At 49.0% G+C, this 17,747-nt stretch overlaps 5 protein-coding genes across 5 annotated transcripts; 4 read left to right on the top strand and 1 right to left on the bottom strand.

The window, feature by feature from the left end:
- Window positions 1-336: 336 nt before the first annotated feature.
- L228DRAFT_230765 (secretory pathway Ca2+-ATPase) lies at window positions 337-4,120 on the top strand. Its single transcript, XM_018330546.1, has 4 exons — window positions 337-755; window positions 810-1,992; window positions 2,052-3,368; window positions 3,426-4,120. Exons 1-4 carry the CDS (start codon window positions 648-650, stop codon window positions 3,962-3,964), a joined length of 3,147 nt encoding a protein of 1,048 aa, XP_018187906.1. The 5' UTR covers window positions 337-647; the 3' UTR covers window positions 3,965-4,120.
- Window positions 4,121-4,328: 208 nt separating this feature from the next.
- L228DRAFT_221219 (COG4-domain-containing protein) lies at window positions 4,329-7,027 on the top strand. The gene is made up of 2 exons (XM_018330265.1): window positions 4,329-5,561; window positions 5,634-7,027. Exons 1-2 carry the CDS (start codon window positions 4,335-4,337, stop codon window positions 6,888-6,890), a joined length of 2,484 nt encoding a protein of 827 aa, XP_018187905.1. The 5' UTR covers window positions 4,329-4,334; the 3' UTR covers window positions 6,891-7,027.
- A 785-nt stretch (window positions 7,028-7,812) lies between these two features.
- L228DRAFT_253397 (silent information regulator protein Sir2p) lies at window positions 7,813-9,138 on the top strand (the record flags this gene model as incomplete). The annotated part of the gene is made up of 3 exons (XM_018333742.1): window positions 7,813-7,938; window positions 8,001-8,596; window positions 8,667-9,138. 3 exons carry the CDS (start codon window positions 7,813-7,815, stop codon window positions 9,136-9,138), a joined length of 1,194 nt encoding a protein of 397 aa, XP_018187904.1.
- A 293-nt stretch (window positions 9,139-9,431) lies between these two features.
- L228DRAFT_283504 (DNA replication licensing factor MCM4) lies at window positions 9,432-13,240 on the top strand. The gene is made up of 3 exons (XM_018336120.1): window positions 9,432-9,850; window positions 9,916-12,077; window positions 12,156-13,240. Exons 1-3 carry the CDS (start codon window positions 9,502-9,504, stop codon window positions 12,738-12,740), a joined length of 3,096 nt encoding a protein of 1,031 aa, XP_018187903.1. The 5' UTR covers window positions 9,432-9,501; the 3' UTR covers window positions 12,741-13,240.
- Window positions 13,241-16,607: 3,367 nt separating this feature from the next.
- L228DRAFT_248023 (YjgF-like protein) lies at window positions 16,608-17,534 on the bottom strand. The gene is made up of 4 exons (XM_018332774.1): window positions 17,352-17,534; window positions 17,225-17,238; window positions 16,961-17,134; window positions 16,608-16,866 (listed from the first exon to the last, which is right to left on the bottom strand). The coding sequence occupies exons 1-4, from the start codon at window positions 17,383-17,385 to the stop codon at window positions 16,720-16,722; spliced, it is 369 nt and encodes a 122-aa protein (XP_018187902.1). The 5' UTR covers window positions 17,386-17,534; the 3' UTR covers window positions 16,608-16,719.
- Between the last annotated feature and the right edge of the window lie 213 nt (window positions 17,535-17,747).

Here is a 17,747-nt window from a genome sequence, read left to right as displayed (position 1 = left end):
AGAAGGTACCTTGAAATGAAACGAGCCAGCAAAATCATACACTCTCCCTGTCTTTTAATCAATACGCGACTAGCACAGCTATTACGATGCGACAGAATGGCCGTAGATACCCACGTCAAGCCGTTTCAGGTTTGGAACCATGGAAGTACCTGTGCACAGCCGACAAGAAAAAGCTTCGTCGTCGCGTCCAGCGCCATTGTTGGGCCAGGTCGGTCCGCCCCGATTCTTGTTTTCCTCGGTTTAACCACATAAAGTCGAGTCCGCGTAATCGGGGTACAGTATGTAGCACTTAGTAGACTCCCAGCTCAATGTGTCCACGCACAGCCGCGAAGGGTAAGAAGTTCGAGAGACGACACCACCCGAAAATTCCTGGCGTGGAGGAGTATTGTAAAACGGAGCCTTTATATCAAATCCGGAAATTATTCACTATATTGCCACGTGTGTGTGTGGGATCACGGCAATTGAATTGTCGCTTCATCTCCACACAAGAGCTCCCTCTGGGAGATACCGATGTTTCTACCCAGGGCACTTTTGACCGTGAAACGCTGCTTCGTCCTGAAGAGTGCTTTGCACTCAGCAACATCCTTCTCAGTCCTTTGAGCCGTGCCAAGAGTCAGAGTCTGGGACGCGAGCACGGCCATGAGAATATGTCAAGCTCATCAACTCCAACGCTCCCGCTATATCGAGTGCCATCGCCAGGCCTGCGACCACCAAACACTGCTCGTTCACCCGCTCCGCCATCCGCTATCTCATCGGTGCGCCGCTACTCCTAAACAATCACAAGCTTGTGCTGACCATGGATGAAATAGTCATTGACATCGACGTATGCACTGATAAGTCCTCACGAGACAGCTGCTCGATTATCCACGTCCCTTACCCATGGACTCTCTCCCGCCGACGCCGACGTACGCTTAGCCAAGAATGGTCCGAATGAGCTGCCACATGAGGATCCTGAGCCTCTATGGCTTCGATTCCTCAAACAATTCAAGGAAACTCTGATCCTGCTGTTGTTAGGCTCTGCCGCCATCTCATTCTTCATGGGAAATCTGGATGATGCCATCAGTATTACCATTGCTGTCACAATTGTGGTCACGGTAGGCTTCGTTCAGGAATATCGCTCCGAACAATCACTCGAGGCTTTGAGTCGCCTGGTGCCTCACTCTGCGCACCTCATTCGTGGTAAACCCTCCAGCGCATCGACTGGTACGCCAAATTCGACCAACGGCGGCTTGGAAAGCGGCCAAGTAACTCCTGTCGGCGAATCTCCTGCCGCCTTTGCAGCCGCCGAGAAAGCCTCCTCGACTGTCCAAGCAACGCAACTGGTGGTTGGAGACTTGGTCCTGTTTTCTACAGGTGACCGCATCCCGGCTGATCTGCGTATAACGCAATCGGTTGACCTGACCATCGATGAGTCCAATCTGACTGGCGAAAACGAGCCCGTGGCAAAGTCTCCTGCTACGCTCGAAAGCAAATCTGCCTCAGCGTCCACGTCAGCGAGTACTCGTGCATCATCACCCTTTTACGCGGGCCCCGCCGCAGGAACTGTCGGAGCCGATGTGAGACTCAATGAGCAGACGAATATTGCATTTATGGGCACATTGGTTCGATCAGGCTATGGACGGGGAATTGTCGTTGCATCTGGAGCCGACACCGAATTTGGTTCGATCCATGCCTCTTTACAAGAGATTGAAAGCCCTCGCACCCCGTTGCAACTCTCTATGGACCGGTTAGGACAGGAACTCAGCTACATGTCATTTGCGGTAATTGGATTCATTGTAATTGTGGGGCTATGGCAGGGCAGGAAGCTCCTTGAGATGTTTCAGATTGGCGTGTCACTCGCCGTGGCCGCTATTCCGGAGGGCCTGCCCATCATCGTTACCGTGACTCTTGCTCTCGGTGTCTTGCGTATGGCCAATCACCATGCAATTGTGCGGAGGCTTCCTAGTGTTGAGACCCTAGGCTCTGTCAACGTTGTTTGTAGTGACAAGACAGGTAGGACAATACTTTCACGTTGCCATGACCAGCTGCTGACCGCGTTGATTTTCTATCAGGAACGCTGACGCTCAATCACATGACGGTGACAAAGATCTGGCACTCGGACGTGGAGGATCCCATCGATCTGACAAAGGAATTGGTCTCATCTGCACCTGATACTGCTATGCGAACGCTTCTTCGCATTGGAAACATTGCAAACAATGCACGATTGTCTAAATCAAGCTCAGACTCACCTGCTACCGCATCATCTGCGGCCGTCCTTTCCTCCACACTCGATCACGGCTCTTCGGACTCAGGCCAGCGAAGTCGTTGGGTTGGACAGCCCACTGATGTCGCCATGCTGGATCTTGTAGACGCGTTCGGCGAGGATGACGTGCGCGAGAGACTTGGAGAACGCGCCTGCGAGACTCCATTCAGCTCGGAGCGGAAATGGATGGGTGTTGTCATCAACGGGAGCGCCACGGCCGAGACACCAACCGCCAACTCCTCTGACGTCGCATACATTAAAGGCGCCCTAGAGGAGGTTTTGAAACGATGTGATTCGTACTTGACCAAGGAAGGTAGAGAAATCATTCTTGATGAACCAAGACGGAGAGCTGCTCTAGAGGCATCGGAGCAGATGGCACAGGAAGGGCTGCGCGTCTTAGGATTTGCAAGCGGGCCGGTTCGAGATGTGGCGAGGGCAAATCCGAAGAATAAAAAATTCAAAAACACCAAAGGGGGCTCTAAAGATGACGGTCCCTTCCATGGCCTTGTATTCGCTGGCATTGTGGGCATGAATGATCCGCCTCGCAAGGATGTGGATAAGTCGATTCGACGCCTGATGGCTGGAGGCGTCAAGGTGATCATGATCACAGGTGACTCTGAAACGACAGCGGTTGCAATTGCCAAGAAGCTCGGGATGCATGTTGGGACCAGCCGTGGCCCTTACAAACCCGTTCTACGCGGTGATGAGCTGGATCGCATGTCTGAAGAGGAACTGGCCCAGGCAATCCCTGGCGCAAGCATCTTCGCTCGAACGAGCCCTGACCACAAGCTGAAGATTGTGCGTGCCTTTCAAGCCAGAGGTGACGTTGTCGCTATGACAGGAGATGGAGTCAACGACGCGCCCGCACTCAAAAAGGCTGACATTGGTATCTCTATGGGTCTTCTCGGGACGGATGTTGCAAAAGAAGCAGCCGATATGATTCTCACGGATGATGACTTTTCAACGATTTTGAGCGCAATAGAAGAAGGCAAAGGCATATTCTACAACATTCAAAATTTCTTGACGTTTCAGCTTAGCACCAGCGTGGCGGCTCTCAGTTTAGTCCTGCTCAGCACTTTTCTCGGCTTCAAAAATCCGCTCAACGCTATGCAAATTCTTTGGATAAGTATGTCATTCACCAACCCATCGAAATGCTCTGCATTGGTAGCTAATTTCTTGCCAGATATTCTCATGGACGGGCCCCCAGCACAGTCGCTTGGTGTGGAGCCGGTAGATCCCGCTGTCATGACTCGTCCCCCTCGAGCTAAGGGAGCTCGTGTCCTTACAAAACAGGTCATTCACCGTGTGCTCACTTCAGCCACGATTATTATGATTGGAACGATGATGGTATATGTGATGGAAATGTCTTCTAACGGTGTCGTTTCCGCTCGGGATACCACAATGACGTTCACCTGCTTCGTTCTGTTTGATATGTTTAATGCCCTTACGTGTCGATCACAGGGCAAATCTATTCTCCGAGGAGAAATTGCACCTTTTGGGAACAAGATGTTCAATATTGCGGTAGCGGGAAGCCTCGGTGGACAGCTAGCAGTTGTCTACCTTCCCTTTTTACAAACAATCTTTCAAACTGAGGCCTTGGGATTCCGCGACCTCCTTTGGCTGGTCATGGTTGCCAGTTCTGTATTCTGGGTGGACGAGATTCGGAAATGGGTACGCACGAGAAGTAACAGGGGCACCTGGGGTTATAGTTTCAGCGTCTAAGCGCACCATTACATGCACTTGTACAATATTATCGCGACGGTAGAAGCAAGCAACGCAGGCGCGGTGGTGTAAATACATATAATAAGTCCTCTTCGTACACAAATGATGAATTGAGTAATGAAAGCAAGCGTTTTTTTTTTCCTCAACTGAAGGCTGAATGTTTAATACGTTTAAGAAAGTCATAATGATCATGTTGTTGATTCACCAGTCTAATTATTGCGTGGAATGGCATCTGGTCATCTCCTTGTAGATAGGCTACTCCGATAATACGCGGAGTCGGATCGGCGAATTACAGTCACGTGGCAAAGAACAAGTAACGTATAGCTCAACATATCTCATAAACATATTGCGGGAGCAGGACCAACCTTCAATGCCGACAAGAAACCTAAGAGACGAAGAACCAGGCATTGAGGATGGCTTCCATTCTTCGGGTGAAGCTACCTCAGCCCCGGATATCTTTAAGGCAAGCTCCGTTGCGGAGATCAGGGCTGCCATTACCGATCTCAATGATCGCGAAGCTACAGTAACCGCCCGCCTCAACGCTTTAGTAGCCTCTCAAAAAGACCTTTCGAGGGAGCTCGGCAGGCTTGATCTCCTTCGAGCAAATCTTGGCTCACAAGCAGTCACAACCCGGTCCATAAGCAATGGAATGCTCAATGATGCTGCCACGACGGCCAACCGCATCTCCTCCGCCGTTCGCCGTTTAGATCTTGAACAGTCGAGAGTTCAAGCAACCCTGATTGTGGTGGAGCAGGTCGCCGAGCTCAAAGCATGTGTTCTTGGGGTAGCTGGATCTATGGGAGCCGCGCAGGACTGGGAAACGGCAGCGTCATACTTGAGCAGAGCTTCAAAAATCCCACCAGAAATCATCTCCGGGGCGTTCGCGGAGGAGATTGTTCCTACAGCAGAGGTTCCCGACCCCCCAAACGTGACACTTGAATCAGCTGCCGAGTCTTTGTGCGGGCTCTTTGTCCGCGAGTTTGACAAAGCTTCGAAGGAGAATGACGGTGCGAAGGTGACACGGTTCTTTAAGCTGTTTCCGCTCATAGGTCGATCTCATGTGGGACTGGATATCTACGGGCAATACGTTTGTCAAGGCGTAGCATCGAGAGCTAGAGCGAATTTGAACGCTGGGACCGGTGCAAACCAACGCACAGAAGGCTTCTTTTATGCAAACGCTCTCACAAAACTTTTCGAACACATTGCCCAGATTATTGATGGTCATGGGACTCTAGTCGAAAGACACTATGGATTGGGGAAGATGGTCAAAGTCATTGAACGCCTCCAGATGGAGGCGGATGTCCAAGGCGGCATTATAATTGACACTTGGGGCGATGAACGGAATATTGACAGGAAGCTCACCGACATAAAATCATATGCATTTTCTTTTCTGGTGCAGAGTTTTCTTCCCGCTCAGCGGACTGCATCCGGCGCCCATCGCACCAACTCTCCCGCAGGACGGGATGGGGTTGCGGGGCCGCGAACCAGCGAGGACGAGGGCGTGGATATGAAAGAGATCGATGCGCTGCTCAGCGAGACTGCGGTCATGTTGGGTCGCTGGTCGTTATACACCCGCTTTCTTGCTACTAAATCTTTGGTAAGCCAGCTCTATTTGTGTACTCGACGTACTTGTTCAGGGTACAGAACTGACGAAGATGTTTCGTCACAGATTCCAGAAGTAGCCATTAATGATTCCTCACCGTTGACCATGCCGCAATATTTACTTGACTCAAACCTTTATGCGAAAATATCCGACAGGTTGATCAGCCCATTCAATCTAATGACGACATTTTTCTTTCGCCGTTCTGTTGAAAAAGCGTTTCAAATTGATGAAGCGCCGACCGACCTCACTCTCAATCTGCAGAAGGCTCTCCCGTCAAACCCACCATATATCACCTCCGTAGTTGATGATGTCATGTACGTTGTCAACAATGTTCTTCAGCGATGTTTGGCAACTTCTCAAAGGGCTGTAATTGCGAATGTTTTGCCAGCCATTTCTCGTGTCCTTGGTTCCGACTTTGTCGGCATGATTCAAAGGAAAATGCGCGATGAGTGTTATCCAAAGGGCGCTGTGCAGGGGGCCTTACCGCCTGAGGACAAGATTCTTGCATTTCTTGTGCAATTGAACAATCTAGATGTCGCTACAGACTACACCAAGCGCATAGTTCAATCCCGTTTAGATATTGCGCCACCTTCCGGCTCTCCATCGCTAAACGGAGACGGAGCTGCAACAACGCTGGTCGATCTCTTCCCCTTCAACCAGGACGGTGCTTTTGTCACAAGCGCTCTGCATAGCCTCGAAGTGAGCTTCCACGGCAAGACATATGAGCTGATAGGCGACGGCATCAACGTCCTTTTTGGAAACGTTCTCAAGCCACGGCTCCGTCCCATACTGGCGGATTCCTTCAGAGACGTTGACTACCTCCTGACCTCTGAAGAAATTTCTGCAGCTGAGGCGCACGATGTGGACGGCGGCGAACTATCCATGGAAAACCCATGGTCAGAGAACTACGTCAGGGAACGATTCGCTCAAGGCTGGGAGGCTTTGACACAACCCTTTGCGCGCATTCTTACCGCACGCAACATCGACAAGCTACTGAACGTCACTGCTACATACCTTAGCAGGCTTCTTGAGAAGCGCATCTGGAGCTATCATGGCCGGATAAATGAACTGGGTGCAGTGCGACTTGAGCGTGATATTGCGAATTTGGTGACCGTCGTTACAAGTGGCAGGTATGCATTGCGCGATACATTTACGAGGTGTACGCAAATTTGTATTGTCATCAATCTGGAAGAGGAAGAGTGGGATGAACTTCAATCCACGCCGCAGAAGGCAACGGAGGAATTGGACATCCAATGGAGGCTCGAGGCAGACGAGAGGGAGCGAGCCAGAGCAATGGTTCTCTACGGCCCTGCTGCGAGGTGATAGCGCCTTTCCTCTATTGATGGCCGGCCGTAGCGAGAGATACTGGTCAATTGGCCTTTGTCATGTTGGAACGTGCGACTAGAGCCCCCATGTATTATACGTATACCATGATTCAAACTCCGAGTATGTCAAGGGATTTAAAAGATTCATTTAATGATATAATTCGTATTTCCAAACACTTAGCGAAGCAGCAGCCCAACCTTATGATTGTGATGACGCTAAAGATTTACGTTAGGCTCAAGTACTCTAGCATGGATCGCCAAACATTTCCTTAATGATGCGCGAAACGGCGGAACGGAAATCGCCGATGATTGCTGGGATCGTCGGGTGTTATTGATGTCAGTTTACGTCCCTAAGCTTGGAATTTTTGGAAAGTTTATCTGTCGACCTAACAGTCCAGCAACTTTCCTACCAATCTTACCGTCGCACGCATTGCTAATTGCCGACTGCATTCTGCTCTGCCGTATCTGCTATTTGGCAGCCCAATTGGTAAAACGGTCAACCAACTGCATAAAATTTCATGCATAAAGCGTACAGTGCTATTAATTCTTACTACGGTCTGTGTTACTTGACTGACACAAAACAAGCTCCCATCTCTTAGAGAAGCAATCAGAACAGCCAAACTATCTCCAGTAGATTATTAGCCGCATCTTTGCTCTACACTGCGACCGACCCGGACGCTGCAAAACTGGCACACTCGTCGAGGAAGAGTACTAGAACGGATTACTCGATTCGTGACTGCGAATACAATAGCGGCGACGAAATATACGATCGCAGCAACTTTACCGGCAGAGTGAAGGGCAAAGGCAAAAGCAAGCGCGATCCTATTCGCAACTATAAAGACAGAACAGGAAACAAAAATCAAAGAAACCACCCAAAAGGAAAAGGAAAAGCGGGAAGCAACCGGAAATCTGATCGGAAAATGGGCCAAGAATCTTCGACCCCAGTTGCGGAGCACGTTCCGCCGCGGACACTCGATGGTGGCAGGACCGTTGAAGCTATTGCGAAATATATTCGAGATGGCAAGGCAAAGAAGATTGTTGTCATGGTATGTGGACCATCCAGGGATAACTATAATGGGTATAGTCAGTCAACTGACTCTTTTTTCAGAGCGGCGCCGGTATCTCTACATCTGCTGGTATACCAGACTTTCGATCACCTAACACGGGTCTCTACGCAAACTTGGCTCGACTGAATCTTCCCTATGCGGAGGCCGTTTTTGACATCTCTTACTTCCGGACCAATCCGCTTCCATTCTATATCCTTGCCCAAGAGCTTTATCCAGGAAGATACCGGCCAACTATCACGCATTCCTTTATCAAGTTGCTCTCCGACAAGGGACTCCTCCTAAAGCATTTTACCCAAAATATTGATTGTCTTGAGCGTCAGGCTGGCGTGCCCGGTGAGAAGATTGTGGAGGCCCATGGTAGTTTTGCACGACAGAGTTGCGTCGTTTGCAAATCGCCATATCCTGCGGATCGCATGCTCGAAGCTGTCCGCAAAATGGACGTCCCACACTGCCTACGCCCCGAGTGTGAGGGCCTGGTGAAGCCAGAGATTGTCTTTTTTGGCGAGTCCTTGCCGGATGAATTTCACGACAACAAACATTTGCCTTCTGAGGCCGATCTCTGCATAGTCATGGGAACCAGTCTAACCGTGCAACCGTTCGCAAGCTTGCCAGGTTTCTGCTCTGAGAGCACCCCTAGGTACGTCTTTTGCAGAATCTAGTAGAATTATCGCTGAGAAAAGTGTTCGTATTTGCTGACTTGTGATTAGAGTATTGATTAATCTAGAACAAGTGGGCAGTATGGGATCTCGTCCTGACGACGTCTTGATTCTTGGCGACTGCGATGCTGGTGTTCGCAGACTCGCTTCTGCTTTAGGCTGGCTTGACGAATTGGAGGCTCTTTGGAAGGAGACTGATCCAAACAAAGGCAAAGAGCCCAGCGAAAAGCCTGCGCCAAAAACAAAAGATGAAGAAATCGAAGAGGAGATCCAGAGATTGACTCAAGAAGTCGACAGCACACTGAAGTTTTCCGAAGACCACAAGGATTGGTTACGACAGCAGCTGGCGAATAAGCGCGAAAACGTGCAGACGCAAGCCAGACGGGAGAGCCGAGAAGATGAGATTATGATTGACCCTGACACGCATGTCGGTATGGAGCAAGAACCTGTGGCTCCTGCACCCGGTCATCGCTTTCATGATGAAGGCGGTAACCTTAGCCATGTCTTCCCTCACCTCAAGTGAGGTCCCCACTGTATATTAGATTAGATACCATATTTCGCAAAAAAAAAAAAGAAAAGAATAATATTCGCCGTGATTCGCGGGCTATGCTATCAAGTTATCGTAGTGTGATGGGCTAAAAGTGGCTCAACTCAGGTCAAGGACTCAGAGTAAGGGACGCGAAACCAATAATTCTCGCGTTCTAGGTTTAGCGCCACTATAGAAGACCAACCCCTCGACGCGTCGAACGCGTTCACTTTACGCGAGATTTGCCAACTCCTTTACCAACATCAAACTTAGCCGCTCGCTCAGGATATGTTCGACTGAAATATTGACGGGGCTCCTTCGCTGTCAACACCAACACCCAAGTTCTGCACATCAACCACAATGTCTTCGCCGGCGCCACGGCGCACGCAACGTAGCTCTCAGTCTGCTACGCCGCGCAGGCGAGAGCGAAGCAGTCCCTCAGAAGCCGACCCAGCTCAAACTCAGCTGCAGCAGGAAGTTACTGCCGCCTCTTCAGACGATCAACCTCATGCTACTCCTCGCCGACTACAGCAGAATGTAGCTTCCTCGTCACCGCTCTTTTATCGATCCTCTCCTTCTAACGGCATGGCACATCTCTCGGTGGGAGAACGTTCCGATCCAATGGACGTTAGCTCTCCTCCAGTACAGCAATTGAATCAAAGTGAAGATGGCGACAGAACTCCTAGGGCCAGAACACGGTACCCTGGAGGTAAGTTATCGCAGTCAGATGTGCATGTTTTTAATGTGAGATTGACAAGATGTGAAAATCCGCAGACTCCTCACCTATCCGCTATGCTTCGAGTTCAAGTCCAACCCGTGCGAGGGAGATGTCTCATCTACGATCTGAACTCTCTGATAGCAGTGGCCTCTTTGTTCGGTCCTCTCGCTCAGGAGCCCCTGGAGCTTCCGGTATCAATCGATCTCGACGAGGTGACATCAACTCCGACATCCTGGGATCAACGCCTGGCCGCCGCCAACGTCTTTTTGTGGATGAAAGGGGTCTGCCCGTCCCCGAAGGCGCGCCGGCATCTGATACGGGCACCTTTTCGAATCTCAATCCAGATACCTCGGAAGCAGAAGCCCTCGGTGGATCCTCACAGCGGGTCATCTGGGGTACCAATGTCTCAATTCAAGATACCATGTCTGCTTTCAAGAGTTTCTTACTCAATTTTACGAAAAAGTATCGGATGTGGGCAGAGGGAGCAACGGAAGAAGAAACAGAGGCTGCCGGGGATGAGGCAAACTCCAAGGAATACGTTGAGATGATGGCCACAATGCGTCAACTAGGCGTGACTGGCCTGAATCTCGATCTGAGGAACCTCAAGGCTTATCCTTCTACGCTCAAGCTATGGCGCCAATTGCAGGACTACCCTCAGGAAGTTGTACCGCTGATGGATCAGACTATCAAGGATATAATGGTTGAGGAGGCTACAAAGGAAATGTCGGAGCTTCGATCGCAGCGTGCCCAGCGGAGCCATGGAGCTGCGAGGGCAAGAGACTCTAGCTCAGCGCCTCCAGCGCCTAGCTCGGAAGCAGGCGAAACCCCGCAGCCAGTACAAGAGGTCGAGGAGCCTCTTCCAGATCTTTTGCAAGACGTCGAAACCCGCACATACAAGGTCCGACCCTTTGGCCTGGACGAGTCAATCAACCTTCGAGACCTGAACCCTCGCGACATGGATAAAATGATCAGCGTCAAGGGTCTCGTTATCCGAACAACGCCAATTATTCCTGACATGAAGGAAGCATATTTCCGGTGCCAGGTTTGTAACCATACTGTGGTCGTCGACATTGACCGCGGCAAGATTGCCGAGCCTACCGCTTGCCCTCGTCAGGTCTGCCAAACGCCGAATTCTATGAAGATTATTCACAACCGTTGCAAGTTTTCGGACAAGCAGGTCATCAAGCTGCAAGAGACTCCAGACCATGTTCCTGCTGGCCAAACTCCTCATTCGGTTTCTCTTTGCGTCTACGATGAATTGGTGGATATCTGCAAAGCTGGTGACAGGATTGAAGTAACTGGAATTTTCCGCAGCAACCCCGTCCGCGTCAACCCTCGGCAGCGAAGCATCAAAGGTCTCTTCAAGACGTACGTTGATGTGCTGCACATTCAGAAAGCGGACAAGCGGCGTTTGGGCATTGATGTATCGACTGTTGAGCAAGAGCTCTCTGAACAGATTGTTGGAGACATTGAACAACAGCGGACTGTCAGCGACGAGGAAGAGCGAAAGATCAAGGAGACCGCTGCTCGGCCAGATGTGTATGAGCTTCTTGCTCGTTCTCTCGCGCCCAGTGTATACGAGATGGATGATGTGAAGAAGGGCATCCTTCTGCAGCTCTTTGGCGGTACAAACAAGTCTTTTGAGAAGGGAGGTAGCCCCAGATATCGAGGCGACATCAACGTGCTACTTTGCGGTGATCCTTCGACATCAAAATCGCAGCTCTTGCAGTATGTCCACAAAATCGCTCCTCGAGGAGTGTACACTAGTGGTAAGGGATCGTCAGCCGTCGGTCTTACTGCATACGTGACGCGCGATCCAGAATCACGTCAACTGGTATTGGAGTCTGGTGCATTGGTTCTTTCGGACGGTGGTGTCTGCTGCATTGATGAGTTTGACAAAATGTCGGATGCGACTCGATCAGTTTTGCACGAAGTGATGGAGCAGCAGACCGTCTCCATTGCCAAAGCCGGCATCATCACCACTCTTAATGCACGAACGAGCATTCTCGCCTCGGCCAACCCCATCAACAGCAAGTACGATCCTAACTTGCCAGTCCCCAAAAACATTGACCTCCCACCTACCCTGCTCTCCAGATTTGACCTGGTGTATCTGGTCCTCGACAGCGTACAAGAGCAAAACGACAGACGCTTGTCCAGTCACATTATGAACATGTATCTCGAGGATAGGCCAGAAAACGCCAGTTTATACGAGATTTTGGTATGTTGCTCTCCCTCTTCTTCTCTTCTCTCCTCTTGTCATATGAATGTCCAACTAACCGAATTTTCTTCCAAATAGCCTGTCGAGTTTCTGACTTCATACATTTCCTATGCGCGCAACAACTGCCAGCCCCGCATCACCCAAGCGGCCTCGGACGAACTTGTGAACGCATACGTCGAGATGCGCAAACTTGGCGAAGACGTGCGCGCCGCCGAGCGTCGTATCACCGCCACCACACGACAACTCGAGTCCATGATCCGTCTGTCCGAGGCCCACGCAAAGATGAGACTCTCTCCCGAGGTCACAGCACATGATGTCATCGAGGCCGTCCGCTTGATCAAGTCCGCCTTGAAACAGTCTGCCACCGATGCCCGCACGGGCCTGATCGACATGGGTCTCTTGACCGAGGGTACCAGCTCGACCGAGCGTCGCCGCAAGCAGGATCTCAAGACTGCTGTCGTCGCCCTCCTCGATGACATGACCCGCCGAGGTGGCGCCGCTAGATACGCTGAAGCGTTCAAACGACTCACAGAGCAGAGCAGCACGTCCGTTGAGGGTATTGACTTTGCTGAGGCTCTGCGTGCGCTCGAACAGGAAGGTCAGATTATGATATCGGGAGAAGGTGCTCGGAGAAGCATCCGACGCGTTACTGGGGTTGCTTAGACTATCATTATATTATATCATTGTTGTTGTTGTTGTTGTTTATGGTTGATATCATGTGTATGGCGAGGGTTTTCTTTTTTTTTCTTCCTTTTTTTTCTTTTGTCATTTCATTAACTTTTCCTTTCTTCTCTTTTTCGTCTCCTTTTTTTAAACCATTTCTATTTTTATTAGGGCATTATACAGCTTATCGAAAGGGGAGGGGCATCAAGAGGCGCGTGCTCGGGTTTTTCCATCAGAACATTTATTATTGATCATTGATCACTTGATCTTGCCTTGCGCTAGGGTTCTATTTAGATTTCAACGAATGGTATGCATCTCTGTTTATTGATCCTTTTTATTTAAATATTTGTCTATCTACACATCCATCTTTTATTTTTTATTCGTTTAGTTATTTATTTTTATCGATCCAATATTCTTTTTTTAAAAAAAAAAAATATATATATTGAACTGAAACTCATGTGAAATAGCACAAAATCCTTGTATACAGTAGGTGGGGGTTTCTTTCTGGGCGTCGTCTGACATGTTTACCATGCAATGGTTATTCTATTCTCTTAGGCACCAGGTATAGAGTGCCCGTATGTCACATTGTCTAAAGTCTACAATCTGCATTGTCTGATATTTTTCTGATGTTTTTCTGACGTGGGGACACACTTCTTACCTATAACCTACAATCTACAATCCACCTACAACCTACGACCTATAGCCCACACCTTACTCCGGAGAGTACGATCCCTACGTCAGTACAATCCCTACAGTCGACCAGTGCGTTATGTCAAGGCACGGTGCCAGGGTGCCAGCGGACCAGGTGCATGCCTGATCGAGTTACCTAAACGAACAGTGGGGTTGGTACACCGTAGGTATGTTCTGCTGGTACGGAGTACTCGTAGTTGGTGTCTCGGTGGAGTGTTTGTGCTCACTACAGTAGAAACCCCACTGTACGGAGTATTTCACCCGGCAGACACCGCGGTAGTTAACTCGACAGGGAGCCCGCCCCTGCCGGTGCTAAACAGATAGTACCGAAGAGACCCTGCACATTTAATTTAGTGACAATCCTTAACCCATGGACCTCTGACTTCAGACCTCAGACCTAAGACCCCTTCTGCCAAGCGACTCGGCAAACCAAGGGCGGTCCCCACTACAAGTAGAGGATAATACCTGCAACTAAGCGCGGTGAAAGGGTGCCGCTAACTGTAAATAACTCCGTAAAATACTCCGTAGTGTGGTATGATGGTATGATAGTATGATAGCACGGTGTACGCCGAATCATGTATGAATGCAGCATGCTGGTTTCCCCACATGGTACATGATACATCCCTGTGAATGGCGATGGCAATGGCGACGGTAATGGCGAAGGAAATAAAGAGGACTGGTATAAATTAGCTGTATTGATCCGGGACCTTTACGTTTTGTTGTTGCATATGGAGTAGTTTTTCTTCCGAGTTCAGAGTATAAATTTTCCGTAATTGTTCCGGACGATTCTCTGGATACTATCAGTGAGTAAATTGCTTCTCTTTTACTTCGAATAAGCAATTGTTTGTCTAACTTTTTTTTATATTGGAAAGGTTCAATTGCATTCGAGTCATAATTTACAGTTTACGGTTTACAATCGAGTTATAACTCATCAACCAAAAACCTTTGAAAAGACAAACGACAACAGAAAACCCCTTAAAAAAAAGCGGGGGGGGGGAAGAAACAAGATCATACACGATGAGCAATAGCACTGCAGGAGTCGGCCCAGCCCGGTGCGCAGACAAGGCGGATATGTTTTTGGGGAGTCTGAACTCATATTCTTGTGGCGTGGCCCTCTTTCAAAAACCGAACCTCACTGAAACTCCTTACGATATTCTGAAAGGGTGCTGCGTGGACGGCAAGCTCGAGTACGCGGACAACGACCATTGTATGGCACTGTGCACCATGCAAAATCATTCTCAAGCAGTCCAACTAGAAAACTGTATGGCAAGTACCAGAGTGGCGCATTCCTATAAGTTAGATGCCGACCAGCATGGCGCGGCACATAGAGTGGTCAATGTCTGGAAGGGCATGTTGTTGGTTGTGTTGGTATTGTCGGTTGCCATGAGTTTTTGAGTCATGGTGTTGCATTGTTGGGCCATTCTGGATACAGCTTCTCGAGATTTTATTTTCGAGCACGATATATGTTGATTGAGAGATTTTGCATTGATTGGATCGAGACATTTAGGGGCCGAAAGCGGGTGTCTCGTGACTTTAGTATCGGACGAAATAGTGCAATTATTGTATACACGAGGAGCTTTTCGAAAAATGCCTAACGTGGGTCTAATTTTACCTCATAAAAACAACCAGAGCGAACGGTGGGGCGGTGGAGTTTTGTTTGCTTAACTAACTGCCGCTGTCAGATCTGGTTCCCGTAGTGCCGAACAGGCACTGAATAGCTAATATCCTTACCGACGACATGCCCCGCCCAGCGATCCAGTCAGCCCACTCTTGCACTGGCCATAATACGTCCTCCAATAACCGTAGGTTATGAGTTGACAGCTTTAAATTCTGCCTTGTTCCTAGCGTTTGTTTTTGATAATACTGTCTTTCTCCGAAATTTTTTGCACAGTAACTTTTTCTGCATGAGCATCTAGATACCAGTCAGTGATTGCTTTTACTAATCGAGCAACGACTTTATTTTCTAACTTTTGTTTTTGTTTTTTTTGTTTTTTTCAAGTTTCAATCAGACTGAACCTTTGAACGAATCTGAGAGGGGAAAGAGACACCTTACACGATGAGCAATAGCACAGGCAACCATGGCCCCGCCGGATGCATAGGCAACAGGAATGGCATGCAAGACCTGCCATATTCGTTGTCCTGCGGTGTTCCTCTTTACCAAACCAGGAATGCCTCCGAAACTCCCTACGATGTTCTGAAAGGATGCTGCACAAGCGGTCAGATCGGGGTTGTGCCCCACGATGATTGTGCTGCGTATTGCAATTCGACAAGTCAATCTCAAGCACATGAATTATACGATTGCCTTTCAACTTCGATGAAATTGACAGCATGGGAGTGTGGCAAAGATGCTGTTCCAAATAGCACAGCATATAGGGCTGTCAATATTTGGAAGAGTGTGTTGAAGTTATGCCAAACACTTTGTCCGGTGGTATGTAGATTATTTCACATTAATTTCCGTTCTGTGCTCTTGGTGGATTCGGAGGTAGCTCGGCACAGGAATTTGTACCTTGTCGGTTGCATCCAATCGATCCGGGCTTACTCTGTATTAAATTCTCCCGTCTTAATTTCTTTTCCCGCTTCTCGGACCGTCCGTCCGCCATCAGGCGTCTCCTAAGCGCTATATGTGGGGTTGTTATACTCCTTAGACGATGGCCCATGTCAAGCCAGTTTGGACCAGTAACAATGATATTGGCCCTTGTCCAATCTGATGGTTTCCATTAGTTGTGGCCCATGCAACTTTTCAGAAAAAAACTTACGAGTGAGCAGGGGAGCATTGTCTTGGCAAGACCCATACTGTAATACTCGGACCCCTGTAGTTGTGTCATGATACGGAAGGCCCCGGAAGGTGCAGAGAAGAGCCGACGAGAGCGGTCATTTCATTTGCTGTGACTTGGTCCCGTCCTACAATGATGTCAAAAGGTTCGTCAGGGCCCTTTTGCTTTTGCCGTTGCTTGGCAGGTTGTTTTCCGTGGCATTCAGTTCTCCTGAGAGCAAAGTAGAGTATGGAGTATGGCATAGAAAAAAGACATTTGACATAATCCCTGTGTAGGCTTGCCTTTTAGATAACTGTCGTTGGGAGTCCTGCTGTCACGCTGTGCACTTACCGCGTAGTTCGGCACGCTCCGCTAGTTCCGCTCGTTAAACTGGGAGATAGCAGAAAGTCTCAGGAATAATCAGGGGGCCATCAATGCATTGCTTAACTACATTTTGATACGTATATATACATATAAACATATATATAATTATTAAAAAAGCTAGAACGCCAGAGATGGCTGCCAGGATAATTGCTTTACTCCAGCGCAATACACTCAATTTCCACCGGCACACCTTTTGGCAATTGAGCCACAGCAACACAGCTTCTGGCCGGTTTGTGGGTGAAGAAGGTCTCATAGACGGCATTCATTTCCGCAAAATTGGCCATATCCGTAAGGAAAACCTACCATTCATGGGGCATGAGCAAAATACCCAAAAAAAAGGGCCGTTCTGTCAACCTCTTAATCCGGATAAGAAAATAAAGCGAACAAACATACATTTACTTTGACAATCTTATGCACGGCTGAATCTGCTGCAGTCAGAATCGCCTTGATGTTATTGCAGCATGCCTGGGTCTTGTCGCTAATATTGCCCTCCACTAGATTTCCTGCCGCGTCCGTCGGAAGCTGACCAGAGACAAAAATCTGACCGTTGGCGCGGATGGCCTGGGACTGTGGCAAGTGGCAACACTGTCAGTAAATCGAGGGGTGCAAGAAGGCGGTAGCCGGATAAAGGTGCAAACCGTGCAAAGATAAACTTACATAGGGCCCAGCAGCTTGAAAAGAAAAGAAAAAGCACGTTAGCATATCATTCCCAATCAGAGAGGAAAGGAATGCAGAAACACCCCTCACGGTTTGACAAGCTACTGGGTCATACAGTCGTACTTACGAGGGCAAGCATCTTTCGCAAATATTGTGGACATATTGCTAGATGTAGGTATGATGGGCAACGATTGTAGATTGGCAAAAGGATAGAGCCACGGAGAGAAAGTTCAGGGAAACTGAAGGAAATCAAAAAGCGAAAGATCCGAGGACCGACGGCTGAAGCTGGAATTTATTACTTTCAATGCTTGGTGTTAGACGAGGTGGATTTTTTTATGCTTCCGAGCCTACATAGTATGGCCGGCTTGTGGACAAGCCCGCCGGGTTCTTACCGGAGTGCTCGGTCTTTGCCTCCATGTCTCGGTGTCCTATCTTATTGGTAGGCCGTGCTGACTGAGGCATATGTGCACCATCAATGGTAGGCCAAAAAAACAAAAAAAAACAAAAAAAAACAAAAAAAAAA

This window comes from Xylona heveae (assembly GCF_001619985.1).
Source record: "Xylona heveae TC161 unplaced genomic scaffold L228scaffold_6, whole genome shotgun sequence".
Classification (NCBI taxonomy): Eukaryota; Fungi; Ascomycota; class Xylonomycetes; order Xylonales; family Xylonaceae; genus Xylona; species Xylona heveae.
This window is presented reverse-complemented; position numbering and strand designations above follow the sequence as displayed.

What these genes read in the sequence shown, in the direction of transcription:
- L228DRAFT_230765 (XM_018330546.1), top strand. Translation starts at nt 648, where the DNA reads ATGTCAAGCTCATCAACTCCAACGCTCCCGCTATATCGAGTGCCATCG. An exon ending in TGTTTGTAGTGACAAGACAG is followed by an intron (nt 1,993 to 2,051) that starts GTAGGACAATAC and finishes ATTTTCTATCAG; the next exon opens with GAACGCTGACGCTCAATCAC. An exon ending in TATGCAAATTCTTTGGATAA is followed by an intron (nt 3,369 to 3,425) that starts GTATGTCATTCA and finishes ATTTCTTGCCAG; the next exon opens with ATATTCTCATGGACGGGCCC.
- L228DRAFT_221219 (XM_018330265.1), top strand. Translation starts at nt 4,335, where the DNA reads ATGCCGACAAGAAACCTAAGAGACGAAGAACCAGGCATTGAGGATGGC. An exon ending in TTCTTGCTACTAAATCTTTG is followed by an intron (nt 5,562 to 5,633) that starts GTAAGCCAGCTC and finishes GTTTCGTCACAG; the next exon opens with ATTCCAGAAGTAGCCATTAA.
- L228DRAFT_283504 (XM_018336120.1), top strand. Translation starts at nt 9,502, where the DNA reads ATGTCTTCGCCGGCGCCACGGCGCACGCAACGTAGCTCTCAGTCTGCT. An exon ending in CAGAACACGGTACCCTGGAG is followed by an intron (nt 9,851 to 9,915) that starts GTAAGTTATCGC and finishes GAAAATCCGCAG; the next exon opens with ACTCCTCACCTATCCGCTAT. An exon ending in CCAGTTTATACGAGATTTTG is followed by an intron (nt 12,078 to 12,155) that starts GTATGTTGCTCT and finishes TCTTCCAAATAG; the next exon opens with CCTGTCGAGTTTCTGACTTC.
- L228DRAFT_248023 (XM_018332774.1), bottom strand. Translation starts at nt 17,385, where the DNA reads ATGTCCACAATATTTGCGAAAGATGCTTGCCCTC. An exon ending in ATAAGATTGTCAAAGTAAAT is followed by an intron (nt 16,867 to 16,960) that starts GTATGTTTGTTC and finishes CATGAATGGTAG; the next exon opens with GTTTTCCTTACGGATATGGC.